This window comes from Dama dama, chromosome 5 (assembly GCF_033118175.1).
Source record: "Dama dama isolate Ldn47 chromosome 5, ASM3311817v1, whole genome shotgun sequence".
Lineage (NCBI taxonomy): Eukaryota > Metazoa > Chordata > Mammalia > Artiodactyla > Cervidae > Dama > Dama dama.
The window spans coordinates 97,780,091-97,800,000 of record NC_083685.1 but is presented as its reverse complement, the minus strand read 5'-3'; the positions used below and the strand labels follow the sequence as shown (position 1 = coordinate 97,800,000).

The window sequence follows — 19,910 nt, the reverse complement described above, 5'->3', positions numbered from 1 at the left end:
GTGGACCTCCCTCCTCGAGTCTGTCCGAGGGCCGGGGAAAGTGGCCTTGCAATTTACAGGGCCCGGAGCCCAACTTGAGGTGAGATGTGGCTGGGAGGTAGGGGCTCAGATAGACCTTTTCCTGGGAGCTTGGTTAGAAGCTTGAATCCTGATGAAACATCTCCCTTTCTAGTCCTCAGCTGAGGTGGATGAGCCCTTGACCCTCTTCCTCTGGACCCTCTGTACCAGTTTCTCTGTCCTGCGCCCTATTGTGTTTTCTTTTGAGCTGGAGAGAAAACCCTCCAAGATCATCCCACTAGGTGAGGGTCAAAGGGCAGGGCTGTAGATTGATGGGTCCCAAGAGGAAGAGGGAGGGGGGATTTATATGGAATTTCTGGAGATGGGAGGAGAATGGAGGGTGAGGACTGAAAACCACATGCACAGGATCTGTGTTTTTCTTTCTTCCCATCTCAGAAGCTCCTCGGCTACAGCAATTCCAGTGTGGGGAGTCCCCTTTCCTGACTCGTATGAACCCCAAGATCCGACTGTCATGCCTCTCTATCCAGGAGCCTGAGCACCCCAGTGCCCTGGGGGCCTTAGTTTCCTCCTGCTAACCGACACTGCAGTGGCTGGAGATCTTGAGGCTGGGCTTCAACTCCTTTCCCTGGTCATGGCCCTTACCTTCTCTGAAACTGAACCAGGACCCCAGATGCCTGGATGCTACCCCAGATGCTACCCTGCTGTTATTGCTCCATATTCTAATGCCAACCTGCCTTGCGGAAATTGTGGAAACAGGGAAATCATAGTGCTGTTGCGTTTTCTCTCTAGTAGGTGTGGAGGCACCTGTACTCACAGGTGGCCCTGAGCACCTGGGTTCTGTCTTTGTGGCGGGGACTTGCCCCTCATGTGTTTGCTCCTGACAGGCCCCTTGCTCTACAATAAAGCTCTTGGGATGTTTCTCACTTTCACTCAGGTGGGTCTCAGGTCTCATGACCTGGCAACCCACCCATCGTTTACCATCATTTTGGCCTTGTTTGCCATCAGTGCCAAAACTGGTTTGGAGAAGAACTTCTGGTCCAGTGAAGTCAGGCTGTGCACGGAGTCAATTAGGGAGAAGGGTGCAGGTTAAACAACATTTCCCTGATGGCCTCCGTTAGCAAAGCTGGGCACGAAGTAGTAGTCAGGCCTAGAGTTGTTGCTGAGTACAAGGTGGTTATGGAGAGAGGGAAGCACCGCGTGTTGGGCGGGGCATGTGAGGAACCCCATGATGTGGGAACTCCAACAGGGGGTCAGCATTGTGGGTTGCATTTGGGCCATACCTAAGGCAGATTCTTGATTAACACCTAGAGGCCGGCAGGAAGAACCTGCAGAATTAGGGGTTGCAGGAGTAGTTATTTGGAGATGCTCATGCATTTGATGTTCAGCCATTTCTTCCCTGGAAGCTGCTTGCTACATACAGAGGTACAGCCTAGCCACGCCTCCAAGCGCTTTGCAGAGCACTGGTCCCTCATGCGCATTAGGAATCTGTTTTAGTTCGTGTTTGGGAGGTCTCTGGAGCCTGCTACATAGCAAAGGTTTTGAGTGTTTAAAAATGGGTTTGCCATACTTCAGTGATACATGTGATGATTCAAAGAATAACACTCTAGCAGCTGGCCGGTTAGCTCAGTTGGTTAGAGCGTGGTGCTAATAACGCCAAGGTCGCGGGTTCGATCCCCGTACGGGCCAGGAGAGTTACTTTTGCTCACTCGTGTCCGACTGTGACCCTATGAACTGCAACACGCCAGGCTTCCCTATTGCTGACAATCTCCCGGAGTTTGAGGTCCGCGGATTCGGTGGACTCCATTTACTCTTTCCTATACCTGCTGTTGGAGAAGGCAATGGCACCCCACTCCAGTACTCTTGCCTGCAAAATCCCAAGGACAGAGGAGCCCAATAAGCTGCAGTCCATGGGGTCGCTGAGAGTCGGACACGACTGAGCGACTTCACTTTTTTTTCACTTTCATGCACTGGAGAAGGAAATGGCAACCTACTCCAGTATTCTTGCCTGGAGAATCCCAGGGACGGGGGAGCCTGGTGGGCTGCCGTCTATGGGGTCACACAGAGTCGGACACGACTGACGTGACTTAGCAGCAGCAGCAGCAGCATACCTGCTGTTATCCGGGAGTTTGTACCTGGAACTAGTTACCTTCCCAAATCACGAACGACACCGAACCCACTCCTTTTCAAAACAAAACTGCCCGCTCAGGTCAGGGCTTGGAAGGGCGCTCCGCCGAGCTCAGGGTAGCTTCCGCGTCTGCTTTTACCTGAGAGAAAGCTGTTCCAGACGGGCGAGAGAATGGAAGAGCATCCCGGGAAGATGGGGCGGGGCCACCAGTGTGAAGTCAACCACAATTCTGTTTTTTGGTGTTCTCGCTGAGCAGTCTCCTAGCCCGGGAAAGCATAAAATTACAAAAGGGATAAAGTGTGTGCAGAACTTGGGGACTAAGAAAGGCTGAGAGTGAGAAGTGTTACAACGTATGTGTAGTCGTGGCCGAGTGGTTAAGGCGATGGACTAGAAATCCATTGGGGTCTCCCCGCGCAGGTTCGAATCCTGCCGACTACGCACTGACTTTTTTCTTCTCGGACGCGTTCTACAATTACCTGCCTTTTGTCCTAGGCCTCTATGGGGATTGATTGATCCGGTAGGGGCCACAGACACCCTCCAACCGCGTCCTTCTTGCTAAGGTTGAGGTCTTTAATTTGCTTCTTTCAATATCGGGGGCAGCTCTTGGATAGATGTTTGATGTCAAACAATGATTTATCAAAATTAAGTTTAGAGAAGTAAATTGTGACCAGGATCCCGGTGGTAAACTTGTGTATACGCCTTCAGAGAATCTCTACATGTCTTTGGCGCCGTGGCTTAGTTGGTTAAAGCGCCTGTCTAGTAAACAGGAGATCCTGGGTTCGAATCCCAGCGGTGCCTTTCGGAAGTAAGGAAGAGTTTGTTTTCTTATCCTAATGAATTAATCAACTGATTTTAGATCGGAAGACCCAAGGTTACCATTTCTGCCCTCTGAGCGCCCTTATCCCCCTTTGAGAGAAGCCCCTCGCTCCGTTAGATTGCTCCAAAACCTTCCGCAGTGACCAGGGCGGGAACCCAATGCAGGCCTGCACCTTCCTTTGCCCAGGGGACGCCACACCGCCCTGGTACTGGTGAACCAGCCCTGGCAGCCTTCCCACAGCCTTGACATCTTTTTCTACCCCGGGATATCCCTAGAACCTGAGTCGGTTTGTTTTGCTTGGTTCTTCATTAAAGTTCTTTGGCTTTGAGGCCTCAGAATTATATGTGTGTATATATTATATATATAGTTAATTAAAAAAATTGAGAGGTCCATCTTCTATGCGCACGTCCTGTGTCAGGCCCTTCAAATATAATGATCTTCATAAGCTGGCAGTGGGTTAGGAATTAGCAGGAGATAACAGCTAGTATGGAGCCCTCTGGTTCCCACAAGAGGACGTGAAAGGGCTGGGACCCTGTGGACAGAATGGAAGTAGAAGAGAGCATATCTGGTGGGGTCTCCAGGGAGCCTGGGGTGGCAGAGCAGCCATTTCTGGAGCAATGAAGCCAAGCTTGGAGAGCAGAAGTAAATGCTGTGGAGAAGGAGGCAAGAAGTAGGATCCGTGCACAGTTGACTGGGCCCGAACCTTCTTGGAAGTTAAGCAGAAAGGTCTAGACGCCATCCTTGGCCTGGGAAGCACTGCCAGCTGTCTGAGCACAAATTTGGCTTGAAGGACTTGCTATATAGAGATGACAGGTCAAGTAAGTGAAGCAACACCACCAGGACTAGATTTGTGCCAGCTGCACGCTGTGCAAAACCAGATGAATAAGACAGACCTCTTTTCTCATAGGAAGGAGGACGAAGTCACAGCACAGTGCCCCAAGGGCAGGGACTGGGCACTGGGATAAGGTGGAGAAAAGAAGTGCCACCTCATTGGGCCTGATTGTGAAGATTAATCAGGGGAGGCTTTCTGAAGGAGGTGAGTCTTAGACTCTTTTAAAAAGACCATGTGGAAATTTGCCTGTGTTCTATTAAACACCTTTGTTCTGTAACACCTTTGTTCAATGTCCTGGGAATACAGCAGAGAAAAATAAACACAACAAGAATGTTTTTAAAATTAAATGATGAAAAAAAATAAAAGAAAATTAAATGATGTGATATGCTAGGTAGCTGCTACATAGAAGAATAACACAAGGGATCTGATACTATGGGGGGCAGGGGACCTCCAGGAGGACAGGGTTCAGTTATAGAAGTGTCAAAGACTTGTACCAATGCAGCTATAGGAGAGATGGAGAGGAGGGGATGAATTCGAGACATGTTTAGTATAAAAAACACACTAGGACTTAGTAACTGATGGGAAGTGGAGCCCAAGGAAAAGGGAGAAGAAGGTCAGGATGTTGTCTTCTCAAATTCATAACTTCTCAAATTCACCAAGAATATCTTTTTACTCTTTTCCACCCTTTCTCTTTCAAACCATCCATGAGGTAAGGGCCCAATGTTATAGCTTAGAACTCAGTGTTTCTCTGTAAAGTTTTGACTCCTGTTAAAATGTAAAATATTTGCACCAAAGTTGAAATGACATCAGTTGTTGACACCTTAGTTCTTGGATTCTAAAAGTGAGGTTCATAGATACTGTATGGATTTTTCTAGAAAAGGAGGCCTTCATCGTGTTCTATAAGGGCTTTAGGCTTTGGCCTCTGTGCCAGTTAAGTGCCTGACAGTCGATAAGAAAGAGATGACTAGAGACTTGGGGAAGGCTGGTGCCCAGGACTGGGGAGACAGAAAATGGAAAAGGCTAGAGGGAGGGTGATGCCTTGCAGTACTCCTCACCCATCTGGAAGGCCTGGGAGGCTGACAGGAAAGGATGGGGTGTTCTCTGCTGCCCTACCCCACTGTCCGGCCAGGGATGCCTGAGAAGGAAAAAGCAAAGAGCTGAACTCTTCACTCAAGTTTCCCCCCCCCCCCCCGCCCTCCCCCCCGCCCCCGCCCTCCACCGAAGTATCTGTGAGTAGGACTTTAAGAAGGGGCTGGTCCCACAAACCATAAGACCGGCCTGTGAAGCAAGATGGTTCAGCCCAGAGACGCTACGAGGGGGTCGAGTTCAGGGGCAGATCAGAACCCTTCTGGGAAGACACTCAGGAGCAGAAACTGAGCTGGCAAGGAATTGACACCACCAGGTCCTGCCTGGATGGACTCTTGGCGGCCCCCAAGTGAGAGCAGGCGAAGTGTATTAAAACCTTAGAAGTTCGCAGTTTGGAAAGCCGATTCCCCCAACCCGACCTCGCCAGTCGTTCATCTCAATGACTTCCCCTTTGTTGGGTCTTCTTGGCCCCAGGAATTATTCCCTCGCCTGGACACTACCCTGCGGTCTGGGGAGATTGTGGGCTCTCGCAGTGTCGGTCGCTCCAGACGCAGGGACCGAAAGAGGGACTGGTGTTCTCAGAGAGATTCAGGACTCATTAATTGCCCCCAGAAAGGCAATTCTACCGCTAGTCTTCAAAACTCTGCGCAGAGGGCTGAGTCCAAGGACGACCGGTAGAAGCAGGAAGAGTCGAGACCCCGGGTTACGGAGTGGCACCTGGACAGTGATCCTAGGAAGCAGGTTACTCTGGTGCTCGAGGCAGTCCTGGAAGGCTGCTCGTGGGCGAGGCCGAGAGCACTCCCTCCCACTTCCCCGACGTTATTTCCTGGGAGGAGTCGAAGCTCGCGGTCAAGAGCAGAGAGAGAATCCCAGACCCCTGCTCCACTGTGTTCTGCGTCGGGGCTGGTGGTCCCCGGGTGCGCACTAAGATCAGGGCACCGAGAATCACAGCCCTGGGACCTCAGAAAGCCTGGGACGACCTGTAAAGTCGTCCACGGTCGACTTTGCGCGTCGGCTCGTTGGTCTAGGGGTATGATTCTCGCTTCGGGTGCGAGAGGTCCCGGGTTCAAATCCCGGACGAGCCCGGCCTTTGGCTTTTGCAGAAGCCAGAACGCCCCAATGTGATTCTCACTTGGAATGGCATTGAGGCTGGGTTGGAAAGAGATACGAGTGAACTGAGCGCTTCAAAGTGTGCAGGCAGGTCTTTTGTTCTGAGTGGACACTCGGGGGTCAGGAAGGGGCTCACAGTGCACAGTGCTCAGAGCCAGGAAGAGGGAAGGCACTTCCGAACTAGGGCAAGCACTCGCTTTCTGCTCCCCGACATCCTGCTTGGTGCCACCCCTCGACCGCCAGAGCCTGGTTGCGTTTTAACTGATGTCAGTCAGCTTGTAGTAGTGGATGACAGGTAGTGAAACGGCTTGGGACCTATTCAGTTATGTCTGGGAGAGACCAAGGACTAGCAGAATTCAGGTCTCTGCAGCCTTGGAGTTCTGTGTCTCGGTAACACCTGCACGTTTTCGCCCTTCTGGGGACTCTCACTTAGTTATCGTCTAGAACGTGCATAGTATTGGGTCAGCATATCTTAGTGGATGGAAGGACAACATCCCCACCCAGGAACGTCACCCTTGGTATGCTGAGCTCCAAAAGATATAGATCAAGGATTTGAAGCAAGTTCACTTCAGCTCATTCCTCGTTAGTATAGTGGTGAGTATCCCCGCCTGTCACGCGGGAGACCGGGGTTCGGTTCCCCGACGGGGAGGAGTAAACAACGTGTTTTGTTCTTTCTCTTTTGTTTTTTTACCGCTGTTACAACCTTACTGTTTATTTCTGAAGTACCTGTCCGGAGTCATGGGATGGAGATAAAAAGAAGACTGGAAGAAAAAGAAAAGCAGAAGAAGAGAAATGATTTGTCCTGACTCAAACTCACATTCTAAATTTCAAGTTAATGTTTTATTTCAAGTAACTTGCATTTTAAGTGTGCGGCTAAATTAATTGTTCTCTCCATTCAATACGTTTATGAGCTCTTATCCTCACTGTTCAGTAAGCTTATTAGATCCGTTTAGTTGACGATAATTTAAAAAACACAAGAAGGGAGACAGAAGATAACTGCACCAGTGTAATTCATGAAGGATCTTTAAAAAAAAAAAAGAAAGAAAAAGGAAAACAGCTTGCGTTGGCCGGGAATCGAACCCGGGTCAACTGCTTGGAAGGCAGCTATGCTCATCACTATACCACCAACGCTGTATACCTTATTAGGATTCCCGGAATTCCTTAATAGTTAGACCTACAGGGTCCTGGTTTCAGTGATCCAAGACTGAGACTGAATTAGGACCTAGGCGTGGGAAGGACAAAAGCGACGAGAACACAGAAATAATGGGTGTGGTGTACGAAGCACCCACGTGTGAGCAGCGCTTGGCTCCGGGCACCGCCAATGCGCTGCACTCACCACGCTAGAGACTGTGTGATTATACCCAGATAGAAACCAAAGTCAAGAGAGGCCAAGTGAAGGAGGCGCGGCAGTTGTGCACCGACACTTCATTAGCCGCGGAAACTCCAGAAATAAATCTCAAACACATGAAATCGTTTCTCTGTTGAGTAACCTCAAAGTGCACCGAAGTTAAAGAATTGAGCTTTAAACCAAGTGCCACTAAACACGACTTGTCGGGAGGATGGTTAATCCCGTAGTGAGCGCCGGTCCAGCCCACTGGCCGCTCGAAGAACCACGATGACCAAGACCGGGGTGGGGCCTAAGAGTAAAACCCCTCCCATTAATGATGACGACGCATCTGTTCTGGAGATCCGTCAAAACGCGGCCTCGGGAAGGCCTCGTGGCGCAACGGTAGCGCGTCTGACTCCAGATCAGAAGGTTGCGTGTTCAAATCACGTCGGGGTCAAAGCGTTATTTTCGGTGTGTTAAGCTTTTCAACTGAGATTTATTTTTCGGGTAAGGAAAAAAAAAAAGAGCATCGTGTTATTATATGGAAAAATATGGAAACCTGAGTGTTTCTGTAATTTTTTCCCCCTAAAGCGTCTGAGTTTTCTCCTAAAATACAAATTTTGAAACTTTTATTTTCATCTTACCGTTTCCTTCAAATCAACCAATTAAAATAGAAATACCTTTAATCTCATAGATATTTTAGATATCTTAACACAGAAACTGTTTATCAATTGTTCACCAATTCTTGTTCAGAAAATATATTTTGGAGCAATAAATGTTTTTTATCGGAAAAAAAGTAGCAATAACGAATAATTTTAAAGTAATAATGATTGTTCATAGCCCTCTTAAAGGAGTGATTTAATTTTTGGCAGTTTAAGTTCCACTTGACAGTGGTGTTCATAATTTTGTACTCCATTATTTTCACTTATCATTGTTGTAGGAATAGAATTCTATTGTCTTTATAATTATTATTTTAAAGATCATCTGAATTCAAGGACAATGCTGTAAGTCATTAAACAATTCTGAAGTTAGACATTCTGGCTATCTTGTTATCTGCGGTTTTGTTTTTTCTCATTATCTAAAATGTTACCATGTACATTCTTTTTTTTTTTTTTTTGCCTCTGCTGAATTTGGTCTACAACATGAATTTCTGAAACACCAGTTCCAGAGTTCAAAGAGTTCCTTAACTGAACAGCTAACTGCACTGCTGTCCAACAGGTTGTTAATGTTTCAACTAAAAGCGATTTTTCTTTTTTCTTTTCTTTTTCTCTCTTTTTAAAACATCAAGTATGCTTCAATTATCATGTTCTTGTATTTGGTTCATTATTTTTAATGGTTTTAGTCATCTCTGATGTTCTCTCCATGAAGTAGAACATAGGGGTATTGAAAAAAAACTATTTTGTATTTAATTTGTAGGAATCAAGACCATCCCCAAGAAAAAAAAAATGCAAAAAAGCAAAATGGCTCTCCGAGGAGGCCTTACAAATAGCTGTGAAAAGAAGAGAAGCGAAAAGAAAAGGAGAAAAGAAAAGATATATGCATTTGAATGCAGAGTTCCAAAGAATAGCAAGGAGAGGAGAAGAAAGCCTTCCTCAGGGATCAATGCAAAGAAATAGAGGAAAACAATAGAATGGGAAAGACTAGAGATCTCTTCAAGAAAATTAGAGATAACAAGGGAACATTTCATGCAAAGATGGGCTCAATAAAGGACAGAAATGGTAAGGACCTAACAGAACCAGAAGATATTAAGAAGAGGTGGCAAGAATACACAGAATAACTGTACGAAAAAGATCTTCACAGATAATCATGATGATGTGATCACTCACCTAGAGCCAGACATCCTGGAATGTAAAGTCAGGTGGGCCTTAGGAAGCATCACTACGAACAAAGCTAGTGGAGGTGATGGAATTCCAGTTGAGCTATTTCAAATCCTGAAAGATGATGCTGTGAAAGTGCTGCACTCAATATGCCAGCAAATCTGGAAAACTCAGCAGTGGCCAAAGGACTGGAAAAGGTCAGTTTTCATTCCAATCCCAAAGAAAGGCAATGCCAAAGAATGCTCAAACTACTGCACAATGGCACTCATCTCACATGCTAGTAAAGTAATGCTCAAAACTCTCCAAGCCAGGCTTCAGCAATAAGTGAACCGTGAATTTCCAGATGTTCAAGCTGGTTTTAGAAAAGGCAGAGGAACCAGAGATCAAATTGCCAACATCCTCTGGATCATCGAAAAAGCAGGAGAGTTCCAGAAAAACATCTATTTCTGCTTTATTGATTATGCCAAAGCCTTTGACTGTGTGGATCACAATAAACTGTGGAAAATTCTGAAAGAGATGGGAATACCAGACCACCTGACCTGCCTCTTAAGAAACCTGTATGCAGGTCAGGAAGCAACAGTTAGAACTGGACATGGAACAACAGACTGGTTCCAAATAGGAAAAGGAGTACATCAGGGCTGTATATTGTCACCCTGCTTATTGAACTTATATGCAGAGTATGTCATGCGAAAGTGATGGGACTGGATGCCATGTTCTTAGTTTTCCGGTCCCATCACTTCATGACAAATATATGGGGAAACAGTGGAAACAGTGGCTGACTTTATTTTTCTGGGCTCCAAAATTACTGCAGATGGTGATTGCAGCAATGAAATTAAAAGACGCTTACTCCTTGGAAGGAAAGATATGATCAACCCAGACAGCATGTTAAAAAGCAGAGACTTAAAAAAAAAAAAAAAAAGCAGAGACTTTACTTTGCCGACAAAGGCACAGTCAAGCCTATGGTTTTCCCAGTGGTCATGTATGGATGTGAGAGTTGGACTATAAAGAAAGCTGAGCACCGAAGAAGTGATGCTTTTGAACCGTGGTGTTGGAGATGGTGTTGGAGAAGACTCTTGAGAGTCCCTTGGACTGCAAGGAGATCCAACCAGTCCATCCTAAAGGAGATCAGTCCTGGGTGTTCACTGGAAGGACTGATGCTGAAGCTGAAACTCCCGGCCAAACTACTTTGGCCACCTGATGTGAAGAGCTGACTCATTTGAAAGACCCTGCTGCTGGGAAAGATTGAGGGCAGGAGGAGAAGGGGACGACAGAGGATGAGATGGTTGGATGGCATCACCGACCCGATGGACATGGGTTTGGGTGGACTCTGAGAGTTGATGATGGACAGGGAGGCCTGGCATGCTGCAGTTCATGGGGTTGCAAAGAGTCGGACACGACTGAGCAACTGAACAAATATACTCCAGACTTCACTGTGGTCATTATAAGTCCAGCGCTACCTGTATTTTTGCTGCTTCTGGTATACTGGGGGAAAAAACAAAGAAATTTCGGCTATCCACTCCATTGGCTTCGTCTTTCCCAGTGGGGAATTTCTTCTTTGACATCGCTTTCCTTTGTTACTGTAACAGGCTTGGGCTGCAGAAGAGGAATGTAGGCCTTTTCCACAGCACACAAAACAGACACCCACTCAGCCTGCAATCTGCGCCTCGCTCTCCTCTCTTCTCCTTGATCCGAGGACTGCCTTCTGTCAGAGGGTGTGTCACGTGTACCAAGATAGAGGCTGACAATCCACCAGCCTTTGTTGCAGTACCCAAATGTGCTCTATTGAGAACTGCTGATGATTTAGCACCGGGAGAGCTCAGGAACTCTGGCCACCTAATACTGAAAAAGGGTGAGGCTGGCAGTCGGGAGTCCTGCACCTGCCTTAGTGTCTGCATAAACCAGGGCACCTTTAAGGAGATACAAAATGGTAATTTTCTCATTCTCTTTCCTTCTACATCAAAACAGCCTTTTTATTGGAGTATAGTTGATTTACAATATTGTGTTAGTCTCTGCGGTACAGCAAAGTGAGTCAGTTATGCATATACATATATTCACTCTTTATTATTATTATTATTATTTTGCTTCCCTTGTGGCTCAGCTGGTAAAGAATCCTCCAGAAATGAGGGAGACATGGGTTCAATCCCTGGGTTGGGAAGATCCCCTGGCAAAGGGAAAGTCTTCCCACTCCAAGATTCTGGCCTGGAGAATTCCATGGACTGTATAGTCCATGGGGTCGCAAAGAGTCAGACACAACTGAGCGACTTTCACTCACTTTTTTTAGATTCTTTTTCCATATATAAGTGTCAATACAGAGCATTGAATAGAGTTCCTTGTGCTATACAACATATCTTTATTAATTATCTATTTTATATATAGTAGCATACATATGTCAATCCCAATTTCCCGGTTTATCCCTCTCCCCTTCCCAACCATAAATTTGTTTTCTACATCTGTGACTCTTTCTGTTTTGTAAATAAATCCATTTGTATCACTTTTTTTAGATTCCACATATAAGCGGTATCATGCAATATTTTTTATTGCTGCACTTTTTTTTTTTTTTTTTTTGCCACACAGCGTGGCTTGCAGGACTTCATGCCGTCCCTGACCAGGGTTTGAACCTAGGACAAGGGCAGTGAAAGAGCCAAATTGGAACCACTAGACCTCTAGGGAAGGAACTGAGAGATTTACTTTTAATTAGCCTGTGTCTGTGTTGATTTTATCATGTTCATGCATATTTAAAAGTCAGGAGTCTTCCCTGGTAGTACAGTGGATAAGGATCCCCCTCTATCAATGCAGGGGACAGGGGTTCAATCCCTATTCCAGGAAGATTTCACATACCACGGAACAACTAAGCCCCTACACCACAACTACTGAGCGTGGGCACTAGAGGCCGCAGTGGTACAACTACTGAAGCACAGGCCTAGAGCCTGTTCTCCATAACAAGAGAAGCAACCATAATGAGAAACCCACACACAGCCAAGAAGAGTACCCTGGCTCACCCCAATTAGAGAAAGCGGTGCGCAGCAACAAAGACCAAGTGCAACCAAAAAATAAATAAAAATCAGTACATCAACAGAATGGGTAAATTTCAAAAATGTTGAATGAGAAAAGTCAGACACCAGAGAATATATTCTGTATGGTCCTGTTTGCATAGGTCAAGACAGGCAAAACCAGTCTGTGAGGGAGACTGGATGTTGAGTCTGCCTCATCAAAGAGAACAGAGCACCATTCTGGATGGGGCTGGACTGGAGGTAGATTGGTGGTCCTTAGTGTGGTCCACAGACTGGTGCCACTTCATGAAATGTTACTTTCAGGTTCAGGATGAGTAGAGAATTTGAGAGTTAAGTATTTTAAAAGCTCTACAGCATTTGGCAGAGTACTTTTATAAATACTATGCTATGCTGTGCTTAGTCGTGTCCAACTCTTTGCGACCCCATGGACTGTAGCCCGTAGGGCTCTTCTGTCCATGGGGGATTCTCCAGGCAAGAATACTGAAGTGGGTTACCATTATAAATACTAGTTATAACCAAAAAATATGTAGTCTTGTAATTTTTATATTTTTTATACTTTATTTTTCAAGGAATTCATTTTTAGTGTATGTTGTAAAAGTATCAATTTGTGATAGATTGAAAATACTTAAAACTGGTTCTTCCCTACCGATCATTTGAGAAGCACTGGGGTAAATAACAGAGATTCTGTTCACTAACTTGAACAGGCAGCTGATGGTTGCCTAGCTGCCAGGACAGATAGGTTTTGTTTTGCTTTGTTTTTTATGAATAATGCAAATCTCGATTTTATGCTGGCCCATCAACTATTTCTGAAAGGCCAAATGTCTTCTGATATAATGTGCAAGTGGGAATATAAAGACTCCAGTGGCAGAGAAACTGTATGGGGATCCACCAGGCATATCCCACCCATGCACAAGGTCCCTGACAGGTTCTAGAAAAGTCTCCTTTCACTAGATTATGAGGGATAAAGTATACTGCAAGTGATAGGATTTTTCTAAAGCTCTTCATTAGCTAGTCACTCTATGCCACATATGTTGTTAAAGGCACTGAAATTGAAATGGGATCCCTGATTCTGGGAAGTGGTGTTGGGCTGACCCTGAATGAAAACAGCATCACATTTCCAGAAGCAAATGCTTTTTTCACTGGTGGCCATATTCATCAAATCTCTAGAGATACATCATGCACAGATTTACAACTTTAAAGAAATCATGGGCTCCCAACAATAAAATTGTAAGCAACTGTGGCACCCTCCAGTTTCTACCAGTGTGGTCCCTAGCTGCCTTAACTGTAGGGGCTGGAAGACAAAGTTACTTTATCAGCCGCCTTTGCAGTAGTCATGTGATAGGGAAGCCTGACACAGTTTTAGCCCAGGAGAAATCTACTGAGAACTTTCTTTTTTGGCCCCAAGTGTGGCTTCTGGGGACCTTAGTTCCCCCAACCAGGGTTTAACCCTGGCCCTCCACAGTGAGAGCATCAAGTCCTAACCACTGGACCACCAGGGAGTTCCTATACTGGGGACTTTTAGAAAGTCTTCTGCTTTTTCTGTTAAAAGAAAGAGACAGTTGGCATTCATCTTGAAGTCGCAAGGGGAATGTTAAGAGAATCACAGAAGAGGTCAATCCAGACCTCTAACATTGTTCAGTTCCTGAGCCAGCTTACCTACTTTCTGATTTATTGTGGAAGAGAAAATAGATGTTTGTTGTATGTGCCATTGTTAGCTGAGTTTCCTGTTACTTGCAGCCAAAAGCGTTGTGAACTGATCTAGAAACCCATTTGGACTTATTTAATTTACATCGGGTTGAATCATATGAAATTGGTGTTTTCTGTAGGTCAGAATGATTGTCAGTTTTGCATCATTCAACCCAAATAACTACTAACACTCTAGATCTGTAGATGCGTATCGGTTAGTATGCTTATGACAGCAAATACCAAAACTCGTAACTTAGTGCATTAGGGAAGGAGACGGATTGGCTCATGGAAGAAAACCTAGTTGCTTTTGTTAGCCTGCCAGGCTCCTCTGTTCTTGGGATTTCCCAGGAAAGAATACTGGAGCCGGTTGCCATTTCCTGCTCCAGGGGATCCCACCGACAGGGAGTCGAACTCGCGTCTCCTGCTTTGGCAGGCTGATTCTCCATCGCTGAGCTACCAGAGAAGTCCAGTTCATACATATACACAAGAATACATTCCAGATTATATTGATGACTTAAATTTTAAAAACAAAACACCAATAAGACTATTTGAGGCTTGAGGAAAACTCTTCCTAAGCTAAAACCCTGGCTCTCATTCTGCTTTTTCCATTGGGCCCCTGGAGCTACGTCATGGGACACTTAGCCAATGAGAATTGGGCATGGGCAGCAGTCTCAACCAATGGGACCCGGGCGGGAGATTTGAAAGGACCTCGGCAGGGGTGAGGGGGCGCGGCCGGACAGATTCAGTTGTTGCCAGCGGCCAAGGTACCACGGGTTTCTTTCGGGATTCTTGCTCCGGGAGAGGCCAGGTGATCCGACAGGTTGGTTGTTCTAGGGTGGAGAAAGGGGTCCTGGAAGGAGTGAGGCCGGTAGCAGGGTGGAGGCGGAGAGGCGAGTGCGGGGATGCGCTCTGATGAAGCCAGCTTTTGGACTTGCGCCCTTTCACCAACTCCTCCCCTCCCCCACCACCCCGCTTCGGCAAACACTTCCGGCTAGGTCGATCAGACCCCTCACTTCTCTCTCCTTTTTTTTCTTTCTTTTTTTTGCTTCTCACGGCTGTATTTCTCTTCTCTACCCAGTTCCCTCCCCTTTTCCCTCTACGGATGGCCCAGAAGGAGAACGCCTACCCCTGGCCCTATGGCCGGCAGACGGTAAGGGCTTTCTCACTTCCCCTCTCCCAGAGGCGACCAGCATGGCGACTTCCTGCTTGCAGATTCGAGATTCTGCAGAGGGCGATCCTCTTAGCTCTTTTCTCCTAGCTTTGCACCAGCGCATGGGCCCCAGTCAGGTCATTTGTAGCCACATCCTATCCGGTGCTACCAGTTTGAATTTGACCAGCCTGTGAGGACTTCTGCAGAGCTGAGCCTACTTGTCACATACAAATGGCATCTGGGACTGAGCAGGCAGGGTCTGGCCTATTAGGCCATGAATCTCAACTGTTGTCCTGAAAAAATAGGCTAGGCAGGAAATAGATAAAGGGTATTTATTTATTTATTTTTTGATATAGGGTATTTAGATGAGTTTATAACTTTAAAAGGTCCAAGAGAAGTCTTACTTAAGAATTTGGATTTTAATAACTGGTGTGACATATGCATCTAAAAGGTTTTATTTTCCAGTGAATCTACCCCCTGATTTGAAATGCTAGCATTATTGTATATATTAAATTCCCACTTATATGTGGATCTATTTCTGGACTCCATTTTGTTCAACTTGCTTATTTGTAAATCCTAAATTCGCTGTTTATGAACAAGTCTGTAGGAGCACTGAGGCTCTTTCTCTCTTGGTTAAAGAAGAAGGGGCCCAACATGAGCTTTGTTCTCTATTGGTGGGGCTTGAGTATCCTGGAGGGTCCCTCTATCCCCTTGTCCATCAGCTCCCTCCCTGGTGAAGCTCTGAATGGGGAGGCTGAATGAGATGACACTGTCATGTCTACACCAGTCACTCCCAAAAGAAAGGGGTGTGTATTACTCACAAGTTGAAAGTGACAAGTGCTCCAGGACCATTAGAATAGCCTTCAGTGTCCCTAAAGCCTGTTGTTGCAAAGGGGTAAATACTGAGATTTGCTGAACACTCAAGGCCCCAAAGGATTTTATCTGAGCCTTAACAGACTGAGCTTAGGGGACTGTGAGAATACCTCTGTTCTGAAGCTCCTTGAATTGTAGGTGTTCATTACCGCAGCCTCTACTGCCCCCTGGGGTAGGGGGCTGGGTAAATGAGTGGTGTTATGGACAAGACTGAGTAGCAAAATTATGGTTTCACTGTTCCTCTTTGAACTGGGGATGGGGTGGGGTAGGTGGGTGGCTTTATAGCAAGCCATGAAATGCTGCTTGTAGCGCATTCCAACCCGGTCACCGGGATAAAGGCACCCTCAGAGCTCCCCTCTGGTCCTTCTCAGGCTCAGCCTGGCCTGAACACCCTGCCCCAGAGAGTCCTCCGGAAGGATCCTGTCACCCCTTCAGCGCTTGTCCTCATGAGTCGCTCCAATGCCCAGCCCACAGGTAAACTAGCACAAAGGGAGGGGATTGACCTGAGGGAACTAGGGTCTGCAGAGGGTGGGTGGGGATGAAAATATCAAAGGATGGCCTCAAATTCCCTGTTCTTTCCTTAGCTGCCCCTGGTCAGAAGGTGGTGGAGAACAGCAGTGGGACCCCCAACATCCCGAAGTAAGCTCCCCAAGCTTTGGGGTGGCAACAGAGGGGGTGGGACAAAGGCAGGAGGAGGAGGGATGCAGGCGAGAAAGCCTGATCCATCCTCAGTTCCCCTGGAAGAGAAGCAGGACTGCAGGCAGGCGGGGTGGAGGTGCAGGGAGAAGGCAAACACCTCAGAGGACCGACTAACCACTGCTCAGCTGCTCCACCACTGCCTCCCAAACAGGCGTTCCTTCACAATCGATGACTTTGAGATTGGGCGTCCTCTGGGCAAAGGCAAGTTTGGAAATGTGTACTTGGCTCGGGAGAAGAAAAGCCATTTCATCGTGGCGCTCAAAGTCCTCTTCAAGTCTCAGATTGAGAAGGAGGGTGTGGAGCACCAGCTGCGTAGAGAGATCGAAATCCAAGCCCATCTACAGTATGCTCAACGTCCCCTGAGCCAGAGCCCCCTGCCACCCCAACCCCACTCTTCCTCCAACCCCACCACATCTGGACTGTCTTCTCTGCAGCTGTGGCCACGCAGCCCCAATGAGCTCTCAATCCCAGCCAGAGCCTTGAATCCAGAAAATCACCTCCAGTCCCCACTTAGGACTCCCACCTGGCTTCCCCTATCTGGCCCAGACCTGACCCACCAGTTTGCCCCAATGCGACCTGTCATCTTTCCCATTTCCTTAGGCCAGAATGCAGCCTGATGCCTCCTCTGTCTCCTCTCCCAGACATCCCAACATCTTGCGTCTCTACAACTATTTCTATGACCGGCGAAGGATCTACTTGATTCTGGAGTATGCCCCCCGAGGGGAGCTCTACAAGGAGCTGCAGAAGAGCCGAACTTTTGATGAGCAGCGAACAGCCACGGTCGGGGCGGGTGGGCACCTGGGGCACTGGCAGGGGCCTGGAGGCTGGGGGGATGCCGTTTGCAGCCCGAGGTCAGTCCCTGTCTGACTGTCTGTCATTGGCCCCCCAGATCATGGAGGAGCTGGCAGATGCTCTGACGTATTGCCATGCGAAGAAGGTGATTCACAGAGACATCAAGCCAGAGAACCTGCTCTTGGGTCTCCGGGGAGAGCTGAAGATTGCTGATTTCGGCTGGTCGGTGCATGCCCCCTCCCTGAGGTATGGTGGGCCAGGAGGCCAACCCTGGGTATGAAGCCCCTCAAAATAAAACCCCTCCAGATCTTGTTACCCAGAGACATTTTGGGTTCTCATGTAAATGTATAGACACAGCAATATCTTTACAAAAATAGGAGACTCTGGGAGTTCCCTGCTGGTCCAGTGGTTAGGACTCCAGCTTTCACTGCAGGGGGCCCAGGTTCAATGCAACCTTAGTTCCCTGGTCAAGGGAACTAAGATCCTGCAAACCATGCAGTGTGGCCAAAAACAAAAATAGGAGACTCAGTTTTGTCACCCAGATTTCTCACTTGAAACATTGGGACCTTCTTGCCATATCACTGAGAATACTCCCACATCATTTTTAATGGCTTCATAGTATTGCACAGTAGAGATGTAACGTGATTGAGCAACATGCGGTTGATGGACATCTGAAATTTTTCCTTTAATTCTAAGGTGAACGTTGCCCTCATATCTGATTTAAGGTATGGCCCTCAGTGTGGAAATGCAGAGGCAGTGTGTTAGCCCCACTCCTACCCCAAAGACCCCATCAGAGCCTGGATGGAAGACCCCTGGCACACCCTGGGGTCTGGGCTCCCTGTCAGGCTGCAGGGAAAGGAGGGAAAGTCTGGATCTGAGATCCCTGCCCATTCACCCCCCCCAGGAGGAAGACAATGTGCGGCACTCTGGACTACCTGCCCCCAGAGATGATTGAGGGACGCACGCACAATGAGAAGGTGGACCTGTGGTGCATTGGTGTGCTCTGCTACGAGCTGCTGGTGGGAAACCCACCCTTTGAGAGTGCTTCCCACAATGAGACGTACCGGCGCATTGTCAAGGTGTGAGGCTGGCCCCCAGGGTCTAGCTGGAGTTTGTGCCAGCTCAGGGGCTGGGGCGGGGAGTGGGCACACTGTTGCTGTTGATGTTAAACCCCGCTAATAGAGTGGGAAGTGGAGGCAAAAGCAGCCAGGATGAAGCCCTTCTCTCCTTCTTGCAGGTGGACCTAAAGTTCCCTCCTTCTGTGCCCGTGGGAGCCCAGGACCTCATCTCCAAGCTGCTCAAGCATAACCCCTCAGAACGCCTGCCACTGGCCCAGGTCTCAGCCCACCCTTGGGTCCGGGCCCACTCTCGCAGGGTGCTGCCTCCCTCCGCCCCTCAGTCTGTCCCCTGAAATGTCCGTCATTTTCTCAGTTGTCTCTGTCTGTATATGTGTAGTTAGGAGGAGGGGGGGTCCCCAGCCTGTTTCTGCATCTGTCTTCCACCTCCTCTTTATTTAATAAAGGCTGAAGCTTTTTGTACTGATGAGTATAGATGTTTACAGGTGGAGACTGCTGTGGAGGGAAGTCATCACCTGTGGGGAGGAGGCGAGGGAGTTGCCCATGAGGGGCACTGGGGTGGGCACGGCATCACCACCCCTGGCAGCACCCCTCAGCACTGAAAGCAACCTCTCAGCTCTAACCCCATCTGGTCAGCTCCCAACCATCCCACTTCCACATCTTTTCTTTCCCCTGCTCTGGTTCCCAGGCCTGGGGATGCTGGGGACCTTGGCGCCACCTTGCTATGCCTGCACACCAGCCATCACCAGCCATCTCCATCCACCTTCTCTTATTACCCCCTCTTAGTTGACCTCTAATCTTTCCCTTTCCTGGGTCAGTCTTGCTCACCCAGGAGCAATTAAAGTTGTCTTTTTTGTTTGTTTTTCTGCTCTGGTGAGGATTTAGCACAGGAGTAAATAGAAGCTGATGGTATCTTGTTCCTGACCTAAGGTTTCACTGCTATGTATGATGCTTGCAATATGGTGCTTCCTGTAGGTTTTGTTTTGGCCACCCGGAGCAGCATGCAGGATCTTAAGTTTCTCTGACCAGGGGACAAACCCATTCCCCTTGCAGTGGAAGCTTGGAGTCCTAACCACTGGACTGTCAGGGAAATCTCTTGCTGTAAGTTTTTGATACATGTCTTTTATCAGGTTAAGGAAGACCTGGGCTCTTCCTAGTTCATTAAGGGTTTGGTGTTTTTTGAAGCATGAACAGGTGTTAAGTTTCACCTAATGCTTTTTCTGCATGTGTTTATTATTTGTACTTTTAAGCCATGTGGTGAAGAACATCAATAAAGTTTCTTTTTTTTTTAAAGTTTCTTATTTTTATTTCATCTCAGATATTCATGCTATATTCAATTCCTAGGGCTACTGTAACAAATTACCACAAACCTGGGTGGTTTTAAACAGCAGAAATGGATTCTCTGACAGTTCTAGAGGCCAGAAGTCCATGATCAAGGTGTCAGTAGCACCACCCTCCCATATACGCCTCTAGGGAAAAATCCTGCCTTGC

At 47.4% G+C, this 19,910-nt stretch overlaps 2 protein-coding genes and 7 non-coding genes across 15 annotated transcripts in view; 8 read left to right on the top strand and 1 right to left on the bottom strand.

Annotated features, from left to right (window-relative positions):
• The window catches only part of CTC1 (CST telomere replication complex component 1), an 18,961-nt gene extending 18,014 nt beyond the window's left edge, over positions 1 to 947 (top strand). For all 3 annotated transcript variants that reach the window (XM_061143434.1, XM_061143435.1, XM_061143433.1), the window contains exons 21-23: positions 1 to 79; positions 173 to 299; positions 454 to 947. The exon at positions 1 to 79 is cut by the window's left edge and continues 87 nt beyond it. In XM_061143434.1, coding sequence (XP_060999417.1) covers positions 1 to 79; positions 173 to 299; positions 454 to 593 — 346 coding nt within the window. In that variant the 3' untranslated portion in view covers positions 594 to 947. The remainder of the gene's footprint in view (positions 80 to 172; positions 300 to 453) is intronic.
• Positions 948 to 1,630: 683 nt separating this feature from the next.
• On the top strand, positions 1,631 to 1,704 carry TRNAI-AAU (transfer RNA isoleucine (anticodon AAU)). Its single transcript has one exon. It is a non-coding gene; the product is annotated as a tRNA-Ile (tRNA).
• A 795-nt stretch (positions 1,705 to 2,499) lies between these two features.
• TRNAS-AGA (transfer RNA serine (anticodon AGA)) lies at positions 2,500 to 2,581 on the top strand. Its single transcript has one exon. It is a non-coding gene; the product is annotated as a tRNA-Ser (tRNA).
• Positions 2,582 to 2,867: 286 nt separating this feature from the next.
• TRNAT-AGU (transfer RNA threonine (anticodon AGU)) lies at positions 2,868 to 2,941 on the top strand. The gene has a single exon. It is a non-coding gene; the product is annotated as a tRNA-Thr (tRNA).
• Positions 2,942 to 5,891: 2,950 nt separating this feature from the next.
• TRNAP-CGG (transfer RNA proline (anticodon CGG)) lies at positions 5,892 to 5,963 on the top strand. The gene has a single exon. It is a non-coding gene; the product is annotated as a tRNA-Pro (tRNA).
• A 602-nt stretch (positions 5,964 to 6,565) lies between these two features.
• On the top strand, positions 6,566 to 6,637 carry TRNAD-GUC (transfer RNA aspartic acid (anticodon GUC)). Its single transcript has one exon. It is a non-coding gene; the product is annotated as a tRNA-Asp (tRNA).
• A 410-nt stretch (positions 6,638 to 7,047) lies between these two features.
• TRNAG-UCC (transfer RNA glycine (anticodon UCC)) lies at positions 7,048 to 7,119 on the bottom strand. The gene has a single exon. It is a non-coding gene; the product is annotated as a tRNA-Gly (tRNA).
• A 581-nt stretch (positions 7,120 to 7,700) lies between these two features.
• Positions 7,701 to 7,772, top strand: TRNAW-CCA (transfer RNA tryptophan (anticodon CCA)). The gene has a single exon. It is a non-coding gene; the product is annotated as a tRNA-Trp (tRNA).
• Positions 7,773 to 14,519: 6,747 nt separating this feature from the next.
• Positions 14,520 to 19,712, top strand: AURKB (aurora kinase B). 5 transcript variants are annotated; one of them, XM_061143429.1, is made up of 9 exons: positions 14,520 to 14,593; positions 14,908 to 14,979; positions 16,224 to 16,326; positions 16,437 to 16,491; positions 16,703 to 16,894; positions 17,193 to 17,331; positions 17,441 to 17,589; positions 18,248 to 18,422; positions 18,581 to 19,712. In XM_061143429.1, the coding sequence occupies exons 2-9, from the start codon at positions 14,932 to 14,934 to the stop codon at positions 18,752 to 18,754; spliced, it is 1,035 nt and encodes a 344-aa protein (XP_060999412.1). In that variant the 5' UTR covers positions 14,520 to 14,593; positions 14,908 to 14,931; the 3' UTR covers positions 18,755 to 19,712. The 5 variants fall into 5 exon arrangements, with proteins under 5 accessions (XP_060999412.1, XP_060999409.1, XP_060999413.1 ...); XM_061143426.1 differs by having other exon boundaries at positions 14,528 to 14,649; XM_061143428.1 differs by having other exon boundaries at positions 14,557 to 14,637.
• The last annotated feature ends 198 nt before the right edge of the window (positions 19,713 to 19,910 follow it).

Coding starts and splice junctions, on each gene's coding strand:
- AURKB (XM_061143429.1), top strand. CDS start 14,932: ATGGCCCAGAAGGAGAACGCCTACCCCTGGCCCTATGGCCGGCAGACG. Junction 16,895..17,192: donor GAAATCCAAGCCCATCTACA/GTATGCTCAACG, acceptor CTCCTCTCCCAG/ACATCCCAACATCTTGCGTC. Junction 17,590..18,247: donor GTGCATGCCCCCTCCCTGAG/GTATGGTGGGCC, acceptor CACCCCCCCCAG/GAGGAAGACAATGTGCGGCA.